The sequence below is a fragment of the Chiloscyllium punctatum genome, chromosome 9, assembly GCF_047496795.1.
Source record: "Chiloscyllium punctatum isolate Juve2018m chromosome 9, sChiPun1.3, whole genome shotgun sequence".
In the NCBI taxonomy this organism is placed as follows: Eukaryota; Metazoa; Chordata; class Chondrichthyes; order Orectolobiformes; family Hemiscylliidae; genus Chiloscyllium; species Chiloscyllium punctatum.
The window spans coordinates 18577873-18605765 of NC_092747.1; the positions used below are offsets into that span (position 1 = coordinate 18577873).

At 41.6% G+C, this 27893-nt stretch overlaps 1 protein-coding gene across 2 annotated transcripts in view; it reads left to right on the forward strand.

Annotated features, from left to right (window-relative positions):
* The window catches only part of slc9a7 (solute carrier family 9 member 7), a 147443-nt gene that overhangs the window by 51065 nt on the left and 68485 nt on the right, over positions 1-27893 (forward strand). For both annotated transcript variants that reach the window (XM_072576958.1, XM_072576959.1), the window contains exons 2-5: positions 11443-11645; positions 22007-22084; positions 25060-25136; positions 27387-27499. In XM_072576958.1, the coding sequence (XP_072433059.1) occupies positions 11443-11645; positions 22007-22084; positions 25060-25136; positions 27387-27499 (471 nt within the window). The remainder of the gene's footprint in view (positions 1-11442; positions 11646-22006; positions 22085-25059; positions 25137-27386; positions 27500-27893) is intronic.

Genomic DNA, 27893 nt, shown 5'->3' on the forward strand with positions numbered 1-27893 from the left:
TTGGGCATTTCCCTTCAGGAATGAGGCTGGGAGCCATGGGGGTGGAGAGTTAAATGGGGGGAGGAGGATAGGGCTGGGGCAGCGAGGTAGCTGAGAGTGCAATAGGTGGATGGAGTGTGGGGTAAAGGTGATAGGGGAGGGTGGTGCAGATAGGCAGGAACGAAGATGGACAGATGGGACAGGTCATGAGGATGGTGCTGAACTGGAAGGTTAGAAGGCTGTAAGGTTGGGGAGAGGAAATGAGGAAACTGGTGAAATCCACATTGATGCCGTGGGTTGGAGGGTCCCGAAGCGGAAAATGAGGTGTTCTTACTCCAGGCGTTGGGTGGTAAGAGTGGGGTTGGAGGCGGCCCTGGACTTGCATCTTCCACCTCTGAACTCTTGAACCCAGTCACCTTCGTCATGCATTGTTTAAATTAGCTGATTCTTATTGGTCTGGTTATCTTTGTCCATACCCAGTAGATGACATTCTTATCAGCCGCTTTAGTCAATGTAGTAGTATTCAATTGTCATTATATTCATTATTGAACCTTTCATATTCCGTGGTTAACATCGGTGTAGCTTACAGATTTCAATTACTTATTCATCTCAAACCTGTTTGAGTCGAGGTATAATTAAACATGCAGATGGTGTTTTAAGATTACTTGAGCCATTACATTATTAAAACAGAACAAACATGTAACACAATTATTTTAAAAGAAACCACCAGTAAACAGATCAATGGCTATAAGCCTCTGTTCCATTTTCCCCTCTTCTCTGCTATGCTACCCAAAATCAGTCGGTCAGAGTTTTGCGGTGAAGACATTTGAATCATTTTCGATCCCTGAATGACTTGGAGGCTAAATGGATTATGCTGATCAGTGTGTGGTTGTCCCTTGTTTCAAGTATGATTGAATCTTCAGAAATATCTTTGTTACTGCTGGGTGTTTACAATTGACAGAGTCTAATGTGCAAACCTCAGTTCTTCTCGCACATCACAGTCTGGTCTCCTTAAATCAGTCAGTTATTTGTTGATGTCTTCAGGTGGCTTTTTGAATTTTTAAAATATAAGTTGCCCTAGTGTGTATTTGCAAAGTGTGGGACATAGCAATTTAAACATCATTCTTACCCAGTTTTTAGCAGGCACATTAAATATCACTTTGTTTGTTTGTTTTTCATTTGAATCTTTGCTTCCTTTTTTTTTTGCTTCATCCATGGACGCTTACCTATTTTCAGCTTCCTCTGTGGTTCAAAGCTGTGCTTTGTTGAACACATGTGGAGCAGGCTAGAGAGACAGTGATCTACTCCTGGTTCTAATTTGTGTTTGATGCCAATTGTACAAACACTTGAGACAAGGCTTTGCTATGAGCTGTGTTTTCACAGTTTGTGCTGAATGGATGCAGCTGGGCTCCAATAATGGCTAGCAGGTCCTGGTTCCATTTACCCATCTCCATTTTACCATCAGCAATTTTTAATTTGGCCCAAACACTGGGAAACTGCTCAAATTGTGACTCTTTGGCTCAAAGGTAAAAATTCAATTCCGCATGCAAGGGCTAACTCATGGAAATTTCTTGATATACCCTCATTACCCCAACTCTGTTGCACCTTGAATATTTTTGCTGTGCATGACTCTCAAAGACTTGATGCCACCTATTGCTCCATAGGTCTTCAGCTTAATCTCCAGTGCGCCACTTAAGGCACTAAAAACCTCTAATGTTGAGTTGAATTGAATTTATTATCACGTGTAGAGAGGTACAGTGAAGAGCTTTTGTCTTGCGAGCAATACAGGCAGATCACAGAGTTAAGTAGCATAGATAAATAACTAATAGGTGAACAGTGGCAAAAACAAAAACACAGGTACAGGCGAATGTTAAGAGTTTGAGAGTCCATTCAGTATTCTAACAACAATAGGGCAGAAACTGTTTTGAAACCAGCTGGTGTGTTCAGGCTTCTGTACCTTCTCTCTGATTGTAGAAAAGCATTGCCAGGGTGGGATGGGTCTTTGAGAATGCTGGCGGCCTTTCCTTGACAGTGGGCCTGGGAGATGGATTCTATAGATGGGAGGTTGGAATGTTCCAATTCTGTCCTATACTTGAGTCAGCAGCAGCCGAAAAGCTCTGCATTAGCTGGCAATCTGTAATAACAATGAATTTTAAAAATGGTTAGTTTTAATGCTGATTTATTTTTGAAGTCTTTCACTGGTCCAGCGGTAAAAATGTATGGTGGCTTTGACTTAATGGCTCATCTGAAGGTCCATAATTCAGAAACATTCTCTGCTCAATTTGTGATCTGAGCCAAATACAGGCAGGTAGGACTACTTCAGTTTGGGAACGTGGTTGGTGTGGACTAGTTGTACTAATGGATTTGTTTCCATGCTGTATAACTCTGACTCCAGGTGTGGATCTGCTACAGCTTCCCCTCAAAAAAAAAGGATGCATTGCATATGATACCTGCATCACATCAAGTGGTATGACATTGTGAATTGGCAATGAGCCATGAGTTTGCCTTTCCTGGGTATTACCTGAGAAGCTAAATGTGCCTCAGTGTGGAAAAACTGAGCAAGTTCAGAATCTGACTGGCTGACTAGTGTCGCACAAATTGTGGCATATGTCACAGGTGGATGCAGTCTGTAGTACAAGATGACTAGAATGGGGGAGAAATAGAATGACAACAATTTCATCCAAAAGGTATTCCCTTTGAAATATCAGACTAATCTCATGACTGTGGATATCAACACCCATCAAAGACTAAAGGGGTGCCTAAGTATCTAAAACATTATATTATTTCTACCAACATTTGCCATTCATCTGTTTTTAATGAAATTGAAAGGCCTTAATAAATTATAAAGTTGAAGAATAAAACAAAGCTTCAGTCATCTGGAATCCTTGCAGAAATTTTGGGTTCCAACCTTGATCACAAAATCCAGTTTGAAACTTGAATACAATAGTGCCACGGTGACACTCTCTGGAGAAGGCATTTTAAACGAATTTGCACTGGGTAGATATGAGGTGTTCTCTGCACTATTTGAATGTGAGCAGCAGCATCCCCCTTGGTAACTTGCTCAAAGACTATCCTTCAACCAACTGTTTCTTTTGTGCAGGAAAACTGCTGGAAATCTGAAACAACAGCAGGAGAAACTCAGCAGGTCTGAGAAACCGTTAATATTTTGAGTCCGGTATGACTACTTTAGAACTTTTAGTTTATCTAATTGTGTGTAAATTGGCTGCTGCAAAGCATTTCAAAAGCTCTATGTTAGCTGTAAATTTGGCGTGCAATATAGCAGCCCCTTTAATGTAATTGTAACCTGGATTGTTTTTAATTAATTCGCTAGATTTGGGTGCAGCTGGCAAAGCTGACATTCACTGTCCTTCCCTATTTGAGAAAGTGATGAACTGTTCTCTTAAACTTCTCCAGTCCTTTCTCACAAATGGGGGTATTGCAAGGTCAGAGACTGAACAGAATCGACCAGGAAGCCTGATAAGGACAACCGATTTCAAGGCACTGATAGTGAATTGACAGGACAGGTTGTCGGTAGCCTTTAATGCTGTTTTGGAACAGGACTTTCCAACTTAGTTACTTTTTACAAAGATAAAGCAAAACAAATCCCTTCATGGTTTAAATTATTTTGAAATAGCCGACCATTATTTAAATGGAGAAAGACTCCAAATGATGTGCATTAAAGACAAAAAAAATGTGCATGTCGGTGCAGCAAGTAATTACGAAGGCAAATTTTAAATTTTAACTTTTATTGCCAAGTTGGAGTTTAAAATGGGGAGATCTCACTACAATTGTGCAGGGTGCTGGTGGGATCACACCTGGAACATTGTGTTCAGTTTTGATTCTTGTATTTACATAAGGATTTACTGGCACTGGAAGCTGTTTGAAAGAGACTGACTGACTGTGACTCAGCTGATAGCTGCGATGAAGGGATTGACTCATCAAGAACAGCTGAACAAGTTAGGCCTTTACTCATGAGAGTTTAGAAGAATGAGCAGTGATCTTCTTGAAACAAACAAGATTCTGATAGCATATAGTGTATCGAGGTGTTTTCATTAGTAGTGAATCTCAAACCATTTACAGAATGAGGAGACATGGAGGAATTTCTTCTGCTGGAGGATAGGAAATGTCTGGAATTCTCTATCCCAGAGAGTTGTGGAAGCTAGATCACTGTTCTTAGAGGAGAGAGACTTTTAGAAATATTGGAGTTAATGGCTATGAGGGGTTGGTGTGAGGCAGATCAGCCTGATCTTTATAGAATGGTGAGGCAGGCTTGAGGAGCTGAGAGGCCTACTTCTAATTCAATTTCTTATATTCTTATGATCCCACGTTAAATAAATTTGTCATTTACAGATAGGAGCATGAAGACCAGATCTGTTGGATCTAATGGCCCATGTAGAATCATATAGACTTACAGCACAGAAACAGACCCTTCGGTCCAACTCGTCCATGCTGACCAGATATCACAACTCTATCTAGTCCCACCTACTAGCACTCGACCCATATCCCTCCAAACCCTTCCTATTCATATACCCATGCAGATGCCTTTTAAATGTTGCAATTGTACTAACCTCCACCACTTCCTCTGGCAGCCCATTCCACACACACGCCACTCTGCATGAAAAAGTTGCCCCTTAGGTCTCTTTCATATCTTTCCCTCTCTCACCCTAAACCTATGCCCTCTAGTTCTGGACTCCCCCACCCTAGGGAAAAGACCTTGTCTATTTACCCTATCTGTACCCCTCATGATTTTATAAACCTCAATAAGGTCACCCCTCAGCCTCCGCTCCAGGGATAACAGCCTATTCAACCTCTGCCTTAGCTCAAATCTTCCAATCCTGGCAACATCCTTGTAAATCTTTTCTGAATCCTTTCAAGTTTCACATTCTTCTGATAGTATGCTGTTATTCTGCATAATGTATATAATGTTCACATCTCTGTAATAATTAGTGAAATCAGGTGGCTTTTTCGTTATTCGTTCATAGGATGTGGGTGCTGCTGGGTAGGCCAGCTGCCCATCTCTATTTCCCAGAGGGCAGTTCAGTGTCAACCACATTGCTGTGGCTCTATAGCTGCAAATGGGCCAGACCAGATAAGGATGACCAGCTGAAGGACACTAGTGAACCAGATGGCTTTTTCTGACAATTGGCAACAGTTTCATGGTCATACGTAGACTCTTAATTTCAAATCCCTTTTTTTATTTGGATATGGCTTTCACCATGACAGATGGTGGGAACATTAGCTGAGTTTCTGGATTTGTAGTCTAGTGATGATACCGCTTGGTCATCACCTCGTGACAATCTAATAGTTTTATGTCATCACCCTGAGGAAGTGGTGGATGCGGCGGGTACAATTACAACATTTAAGACCATAAAACAGGAGTGGAAGTAAGGCCATTCGGCCCACCGAGTCCATTCCACCATTTAATCATGGCTGATGGGCATTTCAACTCCACTTATCCACACTCTCCCCATAGCCCTTAACTTGAGATCAAGAATTTATCAATCTCTGCCTTGAAGACATTTAACGTCCTGGCCTCCACTGTGCTCCATGGCAATGCATTCCACAGACCACCAATCTCCAGCTGAAGAAATGTCTTCTCCTTTCTATTGTAAATGGACCCCCTCTAATTCTAAGGCTGCGCCCACTGGTCCTAATCTACCCAACTAATGGAAACAATTTCCCACTGTCCACACTTTCTAAGCCATGCATTATTATTTTTTAAGTTTCTATTAGATCTCCCTTCAATCTTCTGAACACTAATGAATACGTTCTCAGAATCCTAAGCTGATCGTCGTATGTCAGGCCTACCATTCCAGGGATCATCTGTGTGAATCTCCGCTGGACACACTCCAGTGCCAGTAGTCCTTCCTGAGGTGTGGGGCCCAAACTGGACACCGTATTCTAAATAGGCTCCAACGAGAGCTATATAAAGTCTCTGAAGCACATCGCTGCTTTTATATTCCAACCCTTTAGGGATAAATGACAATATGACATTCGCTTTCTTAATCACAGACTCAACCTGCAAGTCAACCTTTAGAGAATGTTGGACTAGCATTCCCAGATCCCTTTGTACTTTGGCTTTTTTTTTCACCGTTTAGAAATAGTCCATGCCTGTATTCTTTTTTCCAAAGTACAAGGCCTCGCATTTGCTCACATTGAATTTCGTCAATTCAATGGACCACACTCCTAAACTGTCTAAATCTTTCTGCAGCTGCCCCACCTCCTCAGTGTTACCTATCTGTCCACCTAACTTCGTGTCATTGGCAAACTTCACCAGAATGCCTCCAGTCCCTTTTTTATATATGGATGATGTGAACAGCTGCGGCCCCTACACGAACCCTGCGGGACACCACTTGTCACCAGCTGCCATTCTGAAAAAGAACCTTTCATTCTAACTGTCTGCCTTCTGTCAGACAGCCAATCCTCAATCCATGACAGTAGCTCACTCGAACACCATGAGCCCTCCCCTTACTCAGCAGCCTCCTGTGAGGCACCTCATCAAAGGCTTTTTGGAAGTCTAGATAGATAGCATCCACTGGGTATCCCTGGTCTAACCTACTTGTTACCTCTTCAAAGAATTCTAACAGGTTTGTCAGGCACGACCTCCCCTCAGTAATTCCAAGCTGACTTATTCTAGTCTGACTCTGCACTTCCAAGTATTTAGAAATCTCATCCTTAACGTTGGATTCTAGAATGTAAAAGCCATTGGGATAGATACATGAATAGGAAAGGTTTTGTGTGATTTGGGCAGATGGGGCGAGTTTGTTTTGGGATTATGTTCGGCTTGGACTGGTTGGACTGAAGGATGTGTTTCTCCGCTGTATGACTCCATGATAAAGTTATGTAAATGACTAACTTTCAATTTCCCAGATGCTGCAGTTAGATTTGAACTTGTATTTCCGGTTTATTTGACTAACCTCCGGGGTTACTAGTCCAGGATTAGAACAATATTTTCATATCCATATGTTACCATCCATGTTGATTCAAATCATGTTTTAAAACATGAAATTTGGATCCATCTTCAATCTTTTTGCTGATTGTGACTCAGCCAAGTTGTCAACTATAGATAGTGAACGTTTTAGCAGTGCTGTCATTGAACAAATGTTCGTAATCCTGTGATAGGATTTGCATTTGCATGATTCAACCAGGTTTTGGTCCTTGATCAAAGCAAACAGCAGCTCATTACTCAACTGCAACCAGCGTTTGGATGGAAAATGAGTTGTCGTCGTCGTCGTCGTCATCGTAGTATAACCAGTTGTACATAAAGCATGTTAATAGTTGTGAGGACCACACACCAATATGTCTGTGACCAGGAGGTTATAAAGGTCCTTTTAGGGTCATTTTTAAAACCTGAACATGCAGATAATGATTGCCCATTCCCAGTCTGCGCTGACTCATTCTTGTGGGCTTGAGTCTGCAATTGATTCCACCTTCTGAGCTGTATCATGTAATTAATTGCTGCTTCTGCCTGATTTTCACCAACACCCTCCTCTCCCCTCACAGGAAATGGCCAGCTAGACCACAGTAGAATATTTTCAGCCTTCTAATTTTAACTGGGGTACTGGTTTACATAAATGCAGCTAATGTAGCATGAGTAACATATGAATGGTGTATGAAATGTTTATTCCATATAAAGTGATCATAGTTGTGGGGATGGGCATTGCTGTTGATGAAACCTAGACTCTGCTCTTTGTATTAACTTTGGAGCATTTTGTTGGTGAGAAAGGCTATGTAAATAGAGGAGACTCCATAACCCTTAGTGCTATCAATGAAACGAATTGAGCCCAAAACTCTGGTCATCCAAAATCAAAAGGGAGTGAGTCAAAGACTTGGTAAATGGTCTCATCAGAATTAATTGGTGACTGTGACAAATCCTGGTCTTAAATGCCTTGTTGCTTAGTAAACAATACCCTTCGTCATGACCCAATGATTAACACTTTCCTTAATTAAACAGAGTGGGCAAATGAACCAGTCCTCAGCAGATGCTGAGTTTTGCTTCACTGAACTGGAGTGATTATGCATGACACCAAATTGGGGGGAGGATCCCATACCTGCCCGGAGTCCACTTGCAGTGTTAGCTGAGGAAACATTTGCACTTTCGCTACTGACAAAAGGCCCAGGGATCTGGGCCCAGGGGAGAGAGGAGGCTGGCGGCTGATGTATGTGCCTTCCCCGCCCCTGCAGAAGCACGGACAAAAGTATTGCCAGGTGTGAGAACGGGGAAAACCTGTGTTGAGAGTTAGGATAGGAAAGGCTGGCACATGAACTGGCACAGGACAAGGCCTGCACCAGGTCTGATGAAGTGGTGACGGGGACATCTGGCACCAGGAGTCAGCCTCCTTTTTGCTTTGGTGAGGATGATTTGGAATCGAACCCGTTTCGTTTTTATTCAAAAATCTAAAAACCTCAAGCACTTTTCTAAATGTGTGCTCCACGTCTGAGCCCAGCTGCTCCTATCTATTGCTTACCAATGACATTGGTTTTCCCTTGGCGTGTATGCACTCTTTGTGCCATCTGCAGATTGTGATTCATATAAACACTGTCTTTTTGAAGTGGCAGTGCAAGGAAAGGAAAAGGCATGTGGTGACTGGGAGCCCAGTATACATCGTAGTTTTCATTTCCACTTTCTTTCCACTATTCCTTCTGTTCTCCGTAACAGGAGTTCATACCATGAGCTCCCAAATGAGGAATTGCAGATTTGTACTGGGAAGACGAGGACTACCAATAAGTTATGGGAGTGGGAAAAAAATGGCAAATGTTATATAATGTGAGTAAATGTGGTTATGCACTTCGGCAGGAATAATAGATAAGCTAAATATTATTTAAAAAGAGAGAGAGAGAGAATGCGGAAGCCATGGGATAGTGGAATTTGGGAGACCCTATCATGAATCATGGAAATCGCTAGCATCCCAATTTCAGCAATTAATAAGGAAAACATGTGGACTGTTGACCTTTGAGTTCCAAGGAATGGAATATAAAAATATGGAAGGTCTTGCCAAAACTAGACAAGACACTCATCAGGTCACAGCTGGGTATACTGAGGGCTCCTAATCTAAGGAAAGATTACAGTAGCATCAGAGACCATCCAGATCATCACTAGGCTGATGTTAGCACTGCCCACCTCCTCCAAATCAGGCCTAATTTATCCAAGCTCTTCTCGTAAGACAAAGTTCAAAATCGTACAACACCAGGTGATAGTCCAACAAGTTTATTTGGAAGCACTAGCTTTCGAAGAGCTGTATCTTCAGGTAGTTGTGAAGCAGAATCATAAGACACAGAACTTAAGGCAACAGGATTGCAGTGTCACGGAACTGAAACTAGCCTGATCATGCTAAAAGATGAAAGACAAGCTAAATTTGGTTAATTTTACAGTCCATGACACTGCAATCTTGTTGCTATAAATCCTGTGTCTTATGATTCTGCTCCATAACCACCTGATGAAGAAGTAGTCCTTCCAAATAAACCTGTTGGACTGTAACCTGGTATTGTGATTTTTAACTAGATTAGGCCTGTACTTTTTGTAATATGGAAGAATGAGTAGCAATCTTATTGAAACTTACAAGATTCTTGAGAGACTTAATAGAGTCATTCAATGTGTACAAGGCTGAGAGGGACAGATTTTTAACACAAACAGAATTTAGGATTATAGGGAATATACAGAAAATGCAGGAAGGTGGAGTTGAGGACTTGCAGATCAGCCAAGGTCTCTCTGAATGGCACAACAGAGTCAATGGACTGAATGGCCTACTTCTGCTCCTATGTCTTATGGCCTTAACCTGGAACATCGTGTACACTGGTATCCTTCTGTAAAGGCGGACCTTGTATTTCTAGAAGTATTTTTGCAGTATCTCATGGTGCTTGGCAGCCAATGAAGTACATTGTGTGCACTACATTCACTGTTGTGATATACACAACACAGCAGCTGATTTGCGCACCATGAGCTCCAACAAACAATGAAATAAATGACCAGACAATTGGGTGGAGTCTTCTTGCTCAACATCCTCAACTGTCATTGTCAAACTCACTCCCAACATCAAGCTCAACCCTCCCACCATCACCGTTGACCTGTCAAGGTTACTCCCTAGACTCTCCCATTTTTCACTTTTTTTGACCTGGCCTCAATCACCCTCAATATTCCCTGTTTTGTGTTTGTGCTGTCTTTGACTGAAGGAATGTCAATTACTAACATAGAGGTCCCTCTCTCTCTGTTTCTCCCCCCATAAATCCTCTGAGGAGTTCCATGACCCAACCCCCCCCTTCCCCGGCTTTGCAGGACAGTCACCACCCGAACACAACACAGCAGCTCAGCCTTCTCTCCCCTTGTACATCAGGTTCCCACACTAGAAAAGCAGCTCCAACTCATTCCAAATCCACTAGGATGACAAGCTCACCAGCTGCCTGCTAGTCATGAATCTGAAGGCACCTGTTTTTCATTTGTTGGCAACTTGATCACAAAGGCACAATTTTTATCTGGCGACCCTGTGTTTTAATGAGTACTGAAGTCGGACTGATGCATTAAAAATAGGTTCCCCTGTTTTGTCATTGGGAGCTGCAATCCCTGCCAACTTGTTTCCAATTTTCATTTTGCTAGCGGGAAGTTAGAATTTTGCCTCCTGCCCCATTTAAGTGCTCCCAGCTGCCTTTGTTCCAGTTCCAGCTCCTTGGAGCTTCTCTGTGATTTGGGTCGCAGTTGCAGGCTGAGTATTGGATAAGACACTAGCAAAACCTATGTGATTTTTCTTCAATGTCTGTTATATTTCTGCAGACATGCTGCTTTACCCTTTCTGAGCAGTGAAAGTTGCTCCGTTGAGCAGTTGCAGAGTAAGCTGTGGCTAAAGCACATGGCAGTCTGTTCTGGCAGGCAGGCTGCTCCTACAATAGTTTTCTCGCAACCTAATGATCATAGGACCATTAGATATTAGAGTAGAAGTCAGCATTCAGCACATTGAGTCTACTCTGCCATTCAAGGAGATCACTGTTGATCTGATCCTTAACACCCATTGTGACACCGAGATCTGCAGCGCAGAAAAAAGACTCTTTTTGGCCCATTGTGTCCACACCAGTCCAAAGCAACCACTTAACATTTTTGTAATTCTATTTTCCAGCACCTGGTCCATAGCCTTGACATCACAACTGCACATCCAAATACTACTTAAATGCGATGAGAGTTCCTGCCCCCAGCACCCTTACAGGCAGTGAGTTCCAGATTCCTGCCACCCTCCGGATGAAACTGCCTTTCCCTTTTCCTCGTAATCCTTGATTCCCACACTGATTTAAAAATGTGTCCTTCTCAACCTCGTATATCATTAATGACCCAGCTGTTTGCAGTAAATAATTCCACAGATTCATAAGCCTCCTGAATTCCCGCAATCCTGTAGCTAACCGGAATTGAAAAAAAGTCTGTTATAAATATGTTGTGTAATGAATGTGTGTTCCTTAATGACTGTTGTGTTTTTTTTCAAGGACTCCTGGTGGGAGTGATCCTCAGGTATGGTATCCCGTCCACGAATGGTCGTGGCAAGGTTCCCATTGGTTGTGCATTGGACAACAGGGCAGTGACCACTCTACTGGTAAACGTCAGTGGAAAGTTTTATGAATATTCCCTGAAAGGCGAAATCAATTCTGGGGAAATAAACAACGTGGCACAAGATGACATGTTGAGAAAGGTAAGCTACCTTTTTAATGTTCTGTATTGCATTCTCCAATTTGACTTCTTAAAAAATTTTAATGAAACTGCTGACATCATCGGTTTGAACAAAGAGTTGTCTTCATGACTTCTGTTCAGAAAGCAAACTTCCATGGCCAACACTGAGGATTGAATATCAGAAATAGCAGCACAGATCTCTAATATCCAAACTGATACTGGAGATTGGCTTGGCTGGCCTTCATTCCTCAACTGGTCCTCCTTCTGTCAGATTTTGATTGGCCGGGGAATTTCCAGGTGTATTTTTTTAAAATATCTCTGACATTTGCATTTTTCTTTCTTTCTTTTTAGTTTGTTTGGAGATTTGGTTAGGGTGGATGGAAAGGAAAATTAGGTGGCATGAATCTATGAATGAAAGATGGCCTCCGTGAATTAGGGAGATGTGATCTTGGCTTAAAGGATCAAAATCTCGAACCAGTTTGTTTGGGGGTAAGAAATAGTAAGAGGAATAAGTCACTAACTACACTACAGAGTATAAATCATGAAATAATGGGGTTTTTAAGAAAAATATCATTAACAATAGTGAGCAATTCAAATCTTCCTTTATAAATTGATCAGATCAAACCAAATTGGCAGGGATGGATTTGAGGACAAATTCATAGAGTACATTTAAGACAGCTTTTGTTTGGAACAGTGCATTCTGGAATGACTGAAGGACATGCTGTTTCAGATTTGGTAATGCGGCACGGTGTGGGCGGCACGGTGGCACAGTGGCTAGCACTGCTGCCTTACAGCGCCAGAGACCCGGGTTCAATTCCCGCCTCAGGCGACTGACTGTATGGAGTTTGCACGTTCTCCCCGTGTCTGCGTGGGTTTCCTCCGGGTGCTCCGGTTTCCTCCCACACTCCAAAGATGTGCAGGTCAGGTGAATTGGCCATGCTAAATTGCCCGTAGTGTAAGGTAAGGGGTAGATGTAGATGTAGGTAAGGGTGGGTTACGCTTCGGCGGGGCGGTGTGGACTTGTTGGGCCGAAGGGCCTGTTTCCACACTGTAAGTAATCTAATCTAATCTAATCTAATCTAATGCACAATGAGATTTAATGAACAGTCTCATGGTAACCAATGCAGAAAAAAGCAATCATAACGCAGTATTTCATATTCATTTTGAGGGTGAGAAACCAGAGTCTAAATCTAGAGTTTTAACCTTAAAAGGCTACTATAAAGATAATGCTGGTTAAAGTGACTGGAAAACAGATTAAAAAGTAAAATAGCAGATGAGCAATGTTAGATGTTTATGGATGTATTTAATAATTCTCAATGTAGATATTTTTCAATAAGGGAAAAAAAGACTCTAGTTAAGCACTGATGGTTCTTTGTTCTTGTAAAGATGTTAAGAATTGGTATCAAACTGGAAAACAAAAGCGATGCAATGTCAACACAATTTGTGGTAGACGGATCCAGCAAGGGATGAAGAAGAATCAATGAAGAGGGAAGAAATAGCTGGTGAGAGTGTATAATCAGACAGTAAAAGCTTTGACAAGAATATAAAAAGGAAGAAAGTAACTAAAGCAAACAGTTGCACCTTTTAAAGAGGTGAGACAAGAGAATTTATAACGGATAACAAGGAATTTTTGCAGACTCTTTGAACATTTTTTTTAAAAGTTTACTTTTCTGTTAGAATGCAATGTGATCATCCCAACAATAAAATCTTTTTTTTAAAAGCAATTTGCCAAAGCTTTTCATCTTGTACTCACCAGGACATTTGCAAGAAGTACTAAAGCAAAGGGAAGACAGCGTTTTTACTGAGAGGAGCATGCTGATGAGTTGGTAACTGGGCTTGGACAGGGTTATTGCTGTGGAAAACATATCAGCCGGCAATGACTGACAGTTAATTGTCAAGCTTTGCTTAAATTTTAAACCAAGCAGATGGACTCTATTTTGTCAAGTAATTGCTGTGAATTTGAGCCAAAAAATGGTATTTATCATTTTTTATTGACTTGAAATAGGTGCAGTATAGGTATATGTTTCTACTGTCTGCAAAGAACAGGGTGCTGAGTGTTAATGTATGTACTTCCAAGTACACACATGTGCTACACTGAAAGCATGATTGATGGTCCTAAATTGTCAGCTTCGTTCTTTGCATACTCAGGATTTCTCAGCAAGTATTGTGAAATTATTTTGTCAAATTTAATGTTGGACACTGTTGCATGTATTGTAAGTACAGGCTGATTGGGTTCCGTCAATAGTTTGTTGTGAACAGTGATGTTTGTTTCATTTGATCTGCCAGTCATTGGAACGTACAACCGATACATCAAACATCATGCCTGCGCTGAAACTACATAAACCACATTACTTGTTTGTGTGTTAGACAGAATGTGTTTTCTGCTTAACAGCAGTTTCCTGTTGGTGGTGAACACCACTTGTGTTACTTCCACTTAGTAACAGTGTGAAGCAGCTAGTGTCACATATTGCTTAAAACTTTGAGGCACCTTATCCTTCTGGGGTGGTTTAAGCTAGACTGGACATTTTTCAGTCTTGACAGTGACAGCCTTAATCCTGTTCATGAATTTGTACATTGTGCAATGCGAAATTATCTTATCACGATAGCCATTATCCCTCAGAATGGCTTTGATGCACTCCAATTTCCACATCAAGCTTGCACAGGCCTGATTCAATAGATTTCTAATTATGCCAATCTTATGACAGTTAACTGTCGCTCATCAACGAGTGCATTCTCTATGGCAATGCCTCTGCCAATCAGACTCCAATTGCCAATCTATCAACACTGTCCTCTCATGCGATGTAGATGTTGCTTTAACTTCACTTTTTGGTATTTCTTGTTAATTGTCCTGATGAGTGCAAGATGAAAAACCTGATTGCAATATGTCTTTGTTTGGCAATACTTAAGTTCTGGACTACTAAGCAAATAAAACTCGAGCGCATAGGTTTAAAGTGAGAAGGGAAAGATTTAAAACTGACCTAAGGGGCAATTTTTTCATGCAGAGGGTGGTGCGTTTATGGAATGAGCTGCCAGAGGAGGTGGTAGAATCTGGTACATTTATAACATTAAAAGGCATCTGGATGTGTATACGGATAGGAAGGGTTTAGAGGGGTATGGGTCAAATGCAGGTAGATGGGACTAGGTTAATTTTGGGATATCTGGTTGGCATGGACAAATTGGACCAAAGGGTCACTTTCACTGCTGTTTGTTTCCAAGGAATAGTTGAAAATTGGGGTCAAAAAGGACCAAGGCACTTGAAATAATCACTATTGCTAATGAAGTAGAACAGAGAAAACTAATGCCATTTAAAAGCTGACAAGTCCCCTAATGGCCTGCTTCCTAGGGTCTGAAAAATATTGCTACAGAGACTTTGAATGAATTGATTCTAAGTAATTTTGGAATATTACGTTCTAGTCCCAGTAGAATCATAAATTGAATTGATTGATTGTACCCGAGGTGCAGTGAAAAGCTTTGTCTTGGAAGCAATACAGACAGATCACATAGTTAAGTAACATCGATAAATAATATCGACAGCAAAAACCAAATCACAGGTACAGGCGAATGTTAAGAGTTTGAGAGTCCATTCAGTATTCTAACAACAGTGGGGTAGAAATTGTTGCATAACCAGCTGGTGGGTGTGTTCAGGCTTCTGCACCTTCTCCCCAGTGGTAGAAGTTGTAGAAAAACATTGCTAGGGTGGGATGGATCTTTGAGAATGCTGGCGGCCTTTCCTTGACAACTGGCCTGTTAGATGGATTCTATAGATGGGAGGCTGGCCTTTGTGATTGTTTGTCTGGGCTGAGTTCACCACTCTCGGCAACCGTCTCCAATCTTGAATTGTACAGTTGCCATACCAGGTAGTGATGCATCTAGACAGAATACTATCGATGGCACACCTATATAAGTTAACAAGGGTATTCGCTGTCATGCCAAATTTCCTTAGCTGCCAGAGGAAGAGACATTGTTGAGCCTTTGTAACCAGTGCGTCCACATGAATAGTCCAAGAAAGCTTGTTGTGAATGACCATCCCAAGAGCTTGACACTCTCCCCTCATTCTGCCTCTTGTGCTGTTAATGTGTAGGGGGAGAATGAGTAACATCCTGCTGAAAGTCAATAATGAGTTCCTTGGTTTTGCTGGCATTGAGAGCTAGGTTGCTGTCAGTGTGCCATTTATCCAGGGCTTCCACCTCCCATCTGTAGTCTGCTTCATCGCTACCTGAGATTCGACTGACTATGGTGGTGTCATCAGCAAACATGTAAAAAGGCATTCGTCTGGTATTTGGTGATGCTGTCATGGGTATACAGTGAGTACGCACCCCTCAGGAGCTCCAATGTGAGTGTTAGTGACAATAAAATATTTTCCCCAATCTTCACTGATTGTGGCCTGTGGGTCAGGAAACTGAGGTTCCAGTTGCAGAGAGCGGGGCTTAGTCAGAGATCACTAAGTTTAGTAATCAGTCTCGAGGGGATAATAGTGTTGACTACAGTTCAGCCTTCAATGAGTAGGATTCTTACATTGCAGTTCTTGATGTTAAGATGTTCTAGGGTGGAGTGAAGGGCAGCTGACGTGGATCTGTTGGTCCGATAAGCAAATTGGAGTGGGTCAAAGGTAGAGAGGAGGCTGAAGTTGATTAATGCCATGACCAGCCTTCAAAGTACTTCATGATCCCCGAAGTTAAGGCCCATGGGGTGGTAGTCATTGAGACATGCTACATGAGCCGTCTTAGGCATAGGGATGATGTTGGCCCTCTTGAAACAGGTAGGGACAGTGGCCTGCTGCAGGGAGAGGTTGAAGATGTCCGAGAAGACTTCTGGTTGATCTGCATGCTCTAAGTGCACGGCCTTATACTCTGTTTGATCCCATTGCTTTCCTTGGATTCACATGAAGGAAAACTGATCTGATCTCTGATGCAGTGACTGTTGGGATAGTTTGTCAGGACTTGTCGGAATAGGTATTATCTCTGCACCCAAATTCTGCTCAAAGTGAACATAGAAGGCGTTGAGACGATCTGGAAGGGATGTGACATCATTTGCTATCTTGCACTCTCTCTGTTTAGAACCTAGAATGTCATTCAGTCCTTGCCATAGTCGTCGGGTGTCTGTCTGGATCTCTAGTTTGGATCGGTATTGGTCCTTGGCTGTCGTAATGGCTCTGTGAAGGTCATATTTGGATTTATTATGTTTGAGTGTGTCTCCTGATCTGAAGGACTCACGCCTGGTTTTTAGCAAGTTCTGCATGTCCTCATTCATCCAGGGTTTCCTGTTGGGGAACACCCAGATTGACTTGCTTGGTAAGCAGTCCTCCACAGACTTGCTGATAAAGTCTGTGACGGTGGTGGTGTACTCGTCCAAAGTACCTGTGGACTGTTTGAACATGGCCCCAATCAGCTGATTCCAGACAGCACCAGAGTTGATCCTCTGTCTCTAACCAGTACCAGACCTGTATCCGTGAGGGCGTCTCCTGCTTCAGCTTCTGCCTGTAAGCTGGGAGAAGAAACACAGCATTGTGGTCTGAGCTGCCGAAATGACGTGGGTGGGGCAAATGGAGCAGTAGACATCTCTGACAGTGATGTAGCAGTGGTCTAAAATGTTCGGGCCCTTGGTTGTACGTGGGCAACACCTTCCTTAGATTGACTTGATTGAAGTTGCCAGTTAGAATAATTAGGTTTTCCAGGGTGTTAGTGGTAGAGTACAGCACACCCAGAGCTTCCTCAACTTTAGCTTGTGGCGGTATGTAAACAGCAGTTAGTATAGCAGTGGAAATTCCTGTGGTAGATAGAAGGGGTGGCATTTGATGGTGAGGAATTCAAGGTTTGGGGAGCCATGGCTGCCCAGGGTTGCAATGTCCATGCACCAAAAGTTGTTGATTTTTAAAAAGCAAACCCCGTCACCCTTTGTCTTACCTGAGGACGCTGTACGGTCCATACGATGGATAGAGAAACCATGAGACTGCAAATATAATGCACCTGTTCTTCAAAACAGGCAGAAAATGGGAAACTACAGGCCAGTTAGTCTTATCTGTCATTTTGAAAGGTTCAAAAGGAGGTAGTAGCTGGAACATTTAGAAAATTTGTAATACAATTAGGCAGAGTCAACATAGTTTTGTGAAACGTGAAAGTGTGATTTGCAAATTATTGGAATCCTTTGCTAGCATGAGCACGGTAAATGTAGGGGAACTGATAGATGTCACTTGAATTTGGATTGTCTCAAAAATGCTTGAGCAGGTTGGACCGACATTTATTGAAGTTTAGGAGAACGAGATGTGATCATATTGAAACAGATGAGATTCCGAGGAGGCTTCACAGGGTAGATACTTTTCTCCTTCATGTAGAATTTTTGACCCAGGTGGCCTCCCAATTTAAGACTGTAATATGGAGGAATTTCTTCTTTAATTTGCCACTAAAGTCATTAGGGTTTGGAATTCTCTACCTCCCTGAGAACTGAAGTCTGATTCTAAAGTACAACAGTGATGATACTTCTAAAGTATTTCATTTGGCTGTCAGGTGCTCTAGGGCATCTGGTGGTCATAAGTTATTGAATCAAAGAAGAGGCTTGAAGAATTAAGGTTTATTCCTGTCCTGATTTTTTTTTTAACGTTCATCTTCACTTGAAAAATTGCAGCAGTTGAGTTTCTCCTCTGTCCAGGATGACAGTTCAAATTAACATACCTGCATTTTTGATACGGAATCCCATCATGATTGTAAGTAGCATCCCAAGATTCTTCATGTAGGGTAATTTGCACTAAATATTGTTGCTCTGACCAGGCAACTACATCCACCACTTGCTGTCCCTCAGCAGCCGTTCACAAGCAGTGATAACAAATTGTTTAGTTGATCTAAGTTGTTGCAATTTGCTCAGGGAATCTTTGTAGCTCACACCAATTCTTTTCTTCCTTGGGTTTTTGGAGTTAATATGTAACAAATTGCTTCAATCCCTCCTCCTTCCTCCACCATTCCCAGGTATCTATTTCAGAAATTCTTGATGAAGAGCTTACGCCCAAAAGAGCTTACGTCCTGCTCCTTGGATGCTGTCTGACCTGCTGTGTTTTTCCAGTGCCACTCTTTTTGACAGCTACTGAGTAGACTAACCCGAATCGTAGCTTTCGTAAAACTTCAAAGAATAGCAAAAATTATTTTGTGTGTGGCTTTCCAACTAAGACATTTGCTGAGGAGCCTCAAATTTTGTTATCTGTACTTCTGCTGAAGAAAAGTGTTTGAACAATCATGTCATCCAAAGCATGTTGTGAGAAATGCTGAAACTAGTTCACCTTAATTCCTGTGTTTTTTTTTAAATTTGTTATTGGGTTGTGAAAGTTGCTGGCAAGACCAACATTTTATTATCTAATCCACTTGTCATTGATAAAGTGATGGTGAGCCATTGAATACCTGTAGTTCACAGTGACCTTTGGAAAAGAATTCAAGGATTTGGACCAAACAACACTGAAGAATAGAGAATGTCAGTGGCTTGGAAAGGAACTTGCAGGTGGTGATGCCCACATGTATCTGCTGCCTGTGACTGTTGAGATGGTAGAGGTAATGGGGTTGGAAGGTGCCATGGTGATTTTCTGCTGTGCATCTTGTCGATGGTACTCACTGTGTCAGTGGTGGAGGGAATGAAGGTTCAATGTAATGGATTGGGTATAAAGCAAGTCTAGGACTGCTTTATCCTGATTAATGTTGAGCTACTTGAGCGCTGTTGGAGTGACACTCCTCCAGGCACGTGGACGTGATTTCTGTCACACTCCTGACTTATGTTATGTAGACGATGGGTAGGTTTTGAGGAAACAGAAGGTGAATTTCTACACAATTCCCATGCTGCTCCCATAGCGTGGAGTTGTATTCTCAGTACTGCAAATGTTCGTTCCCCCAACCCCTCTGGGTTAGTACAGTTGGCTTCAAAGTCCTGGGGACTTAGTCAGAAAGGTCAACCAGGTTTTTATTTGGTGATTCAGACGTGGTGGGAGGGGCAATACACAAGTTTGATATCTTGAGATTAGCTGTGATATTCCTGTGGTTAAATGACACATACATTCACATGTGAAGAACAATCACTGAGAGTCAGCACCAAGTAAAGCAGATGAAAGGAAAATCCCATCCCAGTGCTACACGATTGTATGTGCAGCTAAAGGGCAACAGACAGAATCTCTTTTGAGCAAGCTGATAACCTAACAAGGTAGAATTCTCTTTCTGCGTGTATTATTCCTATTGTTGCCACAGAGCTTAAGTAATGTTGGCTAAAAAGTCCCTAAATAACTGTCTGGCTAAACTTGCAATGGAGAGGATTCCCCTAGCAGTCCAGTTTGAACCATGAAAAATCCCCAGTGTTAGGCAGTACTGTGGTGGCTAATTTTCAAAAATAAACCAATTTTCGTGCTTTTAAAAAATTTCCTACTTAATCAGAACAACAATATTAAGGTGCATTTGTATTTTTCCAGCTTCCTTTTATTTGACCTTTTTTTCTTTTGACCCAGTCCCCCACCTCCATCTTCTCCTCGCAGACTCTTATTCCTACTTGGGAACCAATTGCATGAATTCTGGTCCCTGCCTAGCACTTGGCCCAAGTGAGCACATACAGCACCTTAGGGGAGTTTTGATAGTGAACTGCAAATTGTTGGTTTCATAGCAGAGTAGAGTTCTGTTTCATTTGAAATCCATCCTTGCTTAGATCCCAGCTCAGTTTGGTAGGGAGTGATGATGACTGTACTATTTTTGTTTTCATATTCCTTTTTACCCCTGTCTAATGCAGAGGTATATCCCTACTGGTGCCTTGTTTAAGAGCAAAAGCTGGCCCCAAATTTCCTTGCTCCCTCCCCAGTTGAAGTTATCACTTAATTATCCGAGTGGCATCATCATCCTTAGGAGACCTAGTTAGAGGCTCCTGTGCTATCACGATTAATACCTCAACCTACTTGCCCAAGAGGTTGTGGAATGTCAATTTACTATATTTGATGATGGACCAGAATCATAGAGAGCAGAAGGAGATTGATTGGCATTATATTCATAAATCTGTCTTAAGAACTGCACAGCTAATTCCATTAATCTTTTCTAGAGACCTGCCACTGTTTACCCAGTTCTCTTTTGATAGTAAACCATGCAAGTGCAGAGGTTGAATGCCACATTGGCTTTATTGGTGAGAGGATTTGAGTACAGGAGCAGAGATGTCTCCATGCAATTATGCAAGACCTTCATGAGACCAAACTGGATTCCTATTGGTCTCCTAATCTGAAGAAGCATGTCCTTGCTGTGAGTGGAGTGCAGTGAAAGATTGCCAGACTGATTCTTGGGATGGCAGCGTTAACATATGAAGAGAGACTGGACCGGTTATGACTATATTCACGAATTCATGAGAATGAGAGAAAATCTCATAGAAACCAATATAATTCCAAAAGTCCATTTAAAGACTGAGATAAGGCGAGAGAATCTCTCCCAGAAAGTAGTCAGCCTGTGGAATCCTCTGAAATAGAGTGCTTGAGGCTAAAACATTGAATATTTTCAAGAAGGAGGTACATCTATTTCTTGGGGCTGAAGGTGTCAGAGGGTATGGGACAAAGGCAGAAACAGGGTACTGAGTTAGAAGACCAGCCATGATTATCGGAGCAGACTCAAAGGGCCAATTGGCCTACTCCTCCTCCTATTTTCTATGTTTCTATGCAATCCACAATTGAATCTACCTCCACCTGCATTCTCAGGAAGTGTATTACAATGCTAACGTCTTCTGTTGGTTCTTTTGCAGTCTCCTTAAATTAGTGTCCCTTTTCCTTTATTCAGTCATTGTATTTGGGCATTGCTGGCTGAAGGTGGTGATGAGCCACTGCAGTCCATGTGGTGTAGGTAGACCCACAGTGCCATCAGGGAGGGGGTTCCTGAGAAGCGGTGCAATGACTGACAGTGAAGTAATGGTGATACAGTTCCAAGTCAGGATAGTGAGTAGCTTGGTGGAGAACTTGGTGGAGAACTTGCAAGAACATCCACATGCATCTGCTCCCTTTTCCTTCCAACTGCTAAGAGTTCTGGGTTTGGAAGGTGCTATCTGAGGAGCATGGATGAGTTACTGCAGTGTACCTTGTTGATGGTACACACTACTGCTATTATGTGTTTGGAGATTGAGGTGAATGTTGAAGGGGATGGTTGGAGTGTCAAAGATTTCAATTGTTTCATCATTTTTCATTGTTTCAGTACAAATAGTAATGGGGTGAAAGGTTATCAGGGCAGTTGGGAATGTGGATTTGAAGTGAGTCAGATCAGTTATGATCTTACTGAGTGGCGGAATAGACGAGAGGCTGAATGGCTTCCTCCTCCTCTTTCATATAATCTTGAGAGAGTTGATCTTGTCTGGATCTGAATGACAATTAACTCCAAAACACCTTTTCCGTATTCTTTACAGGTAACCTTTGACCCGGATGTTTTCTTCAACATTTTGCTACCTCCAATCATATTCTACGCAGGATACAGCCTCAAAAAGGTAATGGTAGCACAAAACCTTTGTCACTCCTATTGGTTAAGTGTGCAATGGAGCATTAACTTTGTGGGGTATGACTATTCCTGCTGAGCTGCTAAAATCTTGTCTTTTTAATGACAATCAACAGAAGGCCGAGTTTCAACCTTCCCTGAAGGCTGTGGGTGTTCTTGCACTTTACTGCAAAACATCTAATATTCCTTCCCTCACTGTTCTATCCTGTGCGATACTTCCACTTCTCCTTTGTACTACTTGCTTCTCATAAGAAAACAAATTTTGAGGTATTAATTAAAACTGTGGCCACATCTTCTGCTTTCACACCCAAGTTACTGTTTTAGGTTTCTAGATAGTTCTACTCCTCCCTGGCCCTGCTTTTTCTTTAGTTAACCTCTTGCTCTTTAAGTATCTTTTTGAGCGAGAGATTACGCTCAATGTTTCATTATCAGAGAGGAATAGAACTGTTGGATTGATCTGGTTTTGAATGAGACATTGAAAAGAGGCCATTTCAGGTGCAAAGAAAAAGACCCTTTTTGGAATGTTTTTGAGGTGGAACAAGCAGGGCAATTCTTGCTATTCTGCATACATTTATGAACCACCACTAAAATTAAAAAAAACATTTTCATTGCTGTTTGTGGGACCTTGCTGTGAGCAAATTGACTGCTATTTCTTGCGGTACAGTGTTGATTGCACTTCAGAAGCTATTAACTCGATTGACATCTTGCCATGATAATGTATGATGGCTAATGAGTAACTTTGCATTTCCTTCTATTCCCATAGACTGGCTGAGACGAGGAACTCGTTATTCAAACATTCCATGCATCTAATCCCACGTCTAATTATTTCAGAAGAGAATGTAACTAGCAAACCACAAGCATATAAACTAAATCTCCTCAATCGGGACTGTCAGTGTTAGCATAAACAGAATGTGGGCATCGTTCTGGAATTTGAACCATTGTAATGTTTTGTATATTTTTCAATGATCAAAGAGATGAGCACTGGCTTAATGTTTGCCTCATTGCATGATTCTGTGTAAATGAGTTTTAAAAAAATAAAGCATATACTACCAAGAGAGAAGAAGCTTCAGCTTAGCAATTACATCAATATTTTCCAGGTGGAAAATAAGTTCAGTAAGATCTGATTTAAGGATACAAACCTCATATGTATGAATAGAGTCTGATTCAAGCCAACACCAGGTTCAGTCAAATAAGCATGTTTGGGCTGCTTTTTTTTTGAGAGAGTTAAACCAGCGATTGGTTTACACTGATTTCAGTGGTCATTGGGATTACAAGGTCAATGTGTGCGAATGGCTCTCTGAGATCCTAGGCCCATGTAGTCATTAACCTTTCTAGTGTGTAGTGATGTGGTGCCCCCTAGTGCCATGACCCCCTGGTGTATTGACATGCAGGTTCATTTTCCAGAAAGTATAAAAATATGTACTGTATACAGTATTGTAAATATATTACTTCAAAATGGTGGCTTTTCATTATATTATGTTCTCTAGAAATCCCACCTGAAATGTTATAGAATTGTAGAATCCCTACAGTGAGGAAGCAGCCATTCGGCCCGTCGGGTCCACGCAATCCCCTCTGAAGAGCATCCCACCCTTGACTCCCCCAAACCCTGTTCCTGTAACCCTGCATTTCTCATGGCTAACCTACCCAGCCTGCACAACCATGGACACAATGGGTAGGTTAGCATGGCCAATCTACCTAACCTGCACGTCTTTGAACTGTGGGGAGAAAACAGTAGCACCCTGAGGAAACCCACACTGAAAAAGGGAGTGGGTACAAACCCTGTGCACAGGTACTTGAGGGTGGAATCAAACTGGGTCCCTGGTGGCACCACCTCTCTTCACAGGTGCTACTCTGCCTTCTGAGTTCCTCCAGAATTCTGTGTTTGCTCCTTTTTGTTTCTTTCCTCCTCCCATTACTGCTCTATTTGACTTTGCACCATAGAATCACCAAACTGTTACAGCATACAGGGAGGCTATTTGCCCCATAGTGCCTGTATCTGCAATTCGTCTAATGCCCTCAAACCTCAGCTTTGCCCCGTAGCCTTGCACAATTTTCTTCTTTAGTTAATTATCCAATTCTCTTTCGAAATACACAGTTCAATCTGCCTTCACCACATTCCAATCAGCACATTTGAGATCATAACCACCCACTCTGTAAAAATGACTTAATCCTTATTAACTCTTCTTATCATTTGAACTCTGCTGCACTTTTACACTCCCTCGCTAGTTCATTTGCCTACCTTTTTTTTTTCCATTTTCACTTGCTTAAAATCTATTACATTTAAATGATTTTTTTTTCCCCCAGTTCTGGCATTAACTTTTTAAACGGTCTTCCAGAGATGCTGTCAGGTCTGCTGATTAATACCAGCCTTTTCTGTTTCTATAAACTACCTCATTGGAAGATGATACTTTCAAATAGCTGTCTATAAAACTTTATCCCACCAATTTGGCCAGATTTGAGCAATTTAAGAGCTGAACTTTTTGAAGGTGCAGTCAGGTGGCTACAATACTCTGTACAGGGTATAGTGTTCTCTCTCTTTTTTTTCAAATGGAATTGAGTAGTGCTGTAAAATATTTTGATCAAGTTGATAAGCTGCTTGGAAAAAAGCCAAGTTAACTTTCTCCACAAGTGTCATATTTTTGGCATGGTAATTTATTTCCATATAAATATCCTGCAATTCAAAGGATGCTATTACATAAAAATTACATAATTCACTGAGATGCAAAAAAACAGCAACACCCTATAATTTCTCTCTGATTCCAGAAAGTTCACTTCAACCCCGGACATTTCTGCCTTCCCAATGTGATCCTTGCTGTGAGGGGAGAGATGGAGGGATAATGAACTGGGTCCAACTTGACCGGTTGGCCCAACTAAGATGAGCCCAATAGCTGCCACCTGTGTTGAATGATTGCCCTATGAACTTAGATGATTGCATGTTACAATTCTTATTTTGTTTCTCCGTTGCAGAGACATTTTTTCAGGAACCTTGGCTCTATCCTTGCATATGCGTTTATAGGAACTGCAGTGTCTTGCTTTGTCATAGGGTGAGTATCTGCTGAACATGAAGAACTGAAGGAGACTCCTCAGCCAGTGTCATTCACTTAGTCACTGCTTGGTGAGGTAAAGGTTATCCAATTTCTCCACTGCTTCCTTTCAGTGATAGTAGTGATTCCTTTGTGACATTATTTGTCCATCTGTGTTCCCTTTCCTGTGACTGCTCTGTCAATGTCAACCAATAACAAATCCAGGGAAATAGGATTGTTGGTGATGTGAGGGGCTGGTAGGATGCTTATCTGGTTGGGTTGATGGTTTGTTTCTGCGATGGGAAAGTGGGCTTCTGGATTGCTATTTGAAAGGGCCAGTATGGACTCACTGGGCTGAATAGCCCACTTCTGTGCTGAGCTATTCCATGATATTATCAAATTCTCTGCAAAACTATGAAGGAATTTTACTTGCAATACTGTAGCTGCATAAGAATTACTTGTACTATTCTTTTACAAGCATGGGATGGAATTTAATCCCTACAGTGGGTTTCTCATTGGAGAGTTGATTTGAAGCACCACATCATCCATTTTGGGCAATATTCACTAACAGGCCAGCAGCAAATCAACATCACCATCCTGGTTTCCCCCACCCCCTGCCTGATCTCCAAGCGAGTTATCCAAGCTTTGCTCCTGTTCGAACAGCCCCCGTCCTCTCAATTGTCTTCTCCCCCAAGCCCCTCACCAATGCATGCGTACTTATACACATACACACACACACACACAAACGCGTGCATATATACACTCTCATAAGCATGTACATACATCTACATATTTTATATACTCTTGTGTGCACTTACACATGAGTATATATGTACGCAGATGTGCACATGTACACACGCACGCCTATATATGTGCTGCACACAAATATATACACTCATACAAGCACGCACACACATGTGCAAATACACACCATGCACACCTACATTTAATTAATTTGTACAGACACAGAGATCCACCAACACCAAGCCTGTCAAGTTGGGTTTGCAGTGGGGAAGAAAAGTTTGGGAAACACTGCTCAGGCTCTGTTTAAAGTGCCCTGCTCCCCTCCAAAACCACCTCCAGGGCAGTGCAGAAAACACCAGCTGTAGTGCTTGAAGTTCTGATTAAACATATGACTAATATGTAAGAAAATCATCCAGTGCTTTGTAAAGTATTCTGTTTGTATCAGTGTTTCAAAATGTTAAAAGTTCTATTTTAATAGATCCGTAATGTGATTGTGTTTCATGAGAAATGATTACGTTGGCACAAGTAAAACTGACTGGGTTCAAGGATATTCTGCTTTATCTGGAATATCAGTGAGATATGGGGATCCTAGGATTTGGTTTAGATGAAATGAACTAGCATAAGGAAAGCCCACGCAACAGAACCTTTAAACCATAGTGTGACCGTGGTATTTGGGATTCCAAATGTGCTTTATAACTTCATAATGTTACATTAGCACATTGAAATTTCATTAATACAGTATAGTTTATAGAATTATTTACAACTTGTATATTATTTACAAGATCATTGTGAAATTCATGTTCTTTTTATGTTCTCTGGTTTTAAAAAAAAAAGTAGAAAGCGGCAACCATGCCTCAGTTGCTTCTATACTCTTCCCCTCGCCCCAATCACAAATCCTACTCCAGGCTTTGAGCACAAAAATAAATCAAGGCTGACGCACTCCTGAGGGAGTGTTACACCGTCAGAGATGCTATCTTTCAGACCTGCTGTAAAACTGAGACTCCATCTGCCTGCTCCAACAGATGCTAACGAGCTCTATTTGGAAGAAAAAACAGCAAAGTATTTCCCAGTATCCTGACCAATATTTATCCCTCAACAAGATTACAAAAACCTGATTATCTGGATATTTGGGAGCTTGCTGTGTGCAAATTAGCCATCATATTTCCTACATCACAACAGTAGCTACACTGCAAAAGTACTTCCTTGCTGAAATGCACTGCAGATCACAAAGTGCTGTAGAAAGAGAAGTTTTTGTTTTCTCTGTCAAAGTTCACTTCATCTGGATTTGAATGTTAGCTCGTGATGTTCCAGAAGAAATACCGTGTACTTTGGGAGATAAATATTCCATCAAGTAGAAGACTGGAAAATCTATCAAAACTGCAGGCATTTAGTGTCGAGACTGGAATTCTTTTGAGACGTAGGAACAGTTTAGGAGAATCTCCATTGCGCTTCTTTCCCTGTCTTTTTCTGCTGCCTTTCCAGGGATCCTTTTTAAAAGATAAACCTAAGTTCTTGTGCTTGTTCCAGAAACTTTATGTATGGAATTGTGAAGCTGATGTATGCAATAGGACAACTTGAAGATGGGTTCTACTACACAGACTGCCTGTTTTTTGGTGCCATCATATCTGCTACTGATCCAGGTATGTCTCAATACGTGTTGAGGGATAACTGGGTATTAGGTTTGTGATTTCCACAATTTCACAGAGTCATAGAGATGTACAGCATGGAAACAGATCCAACTTGTCCATGCCGATCAGATATCCTAAATACATCTAATTCCATTTGGCCCATATCCCTCTAAACGTTTCCTATTCATGTACCCATCCAGATGTCTTTTAAATATTGTAATTGTATCAGACTCCACCACTTCCTCTGGTAGCACATTCCATACATCCATCATCTTCTGCTAGAATTGGTCATTTGGACTTGCATTTGAGGAAGCTTGGATCTTGGGTCAAAAAGCTGTGGCAGAGAAGTTTGTCAAAAATCTGGATTTCGTGAGGTTCTGGATATGAATTGAATCAAAGGATCAAA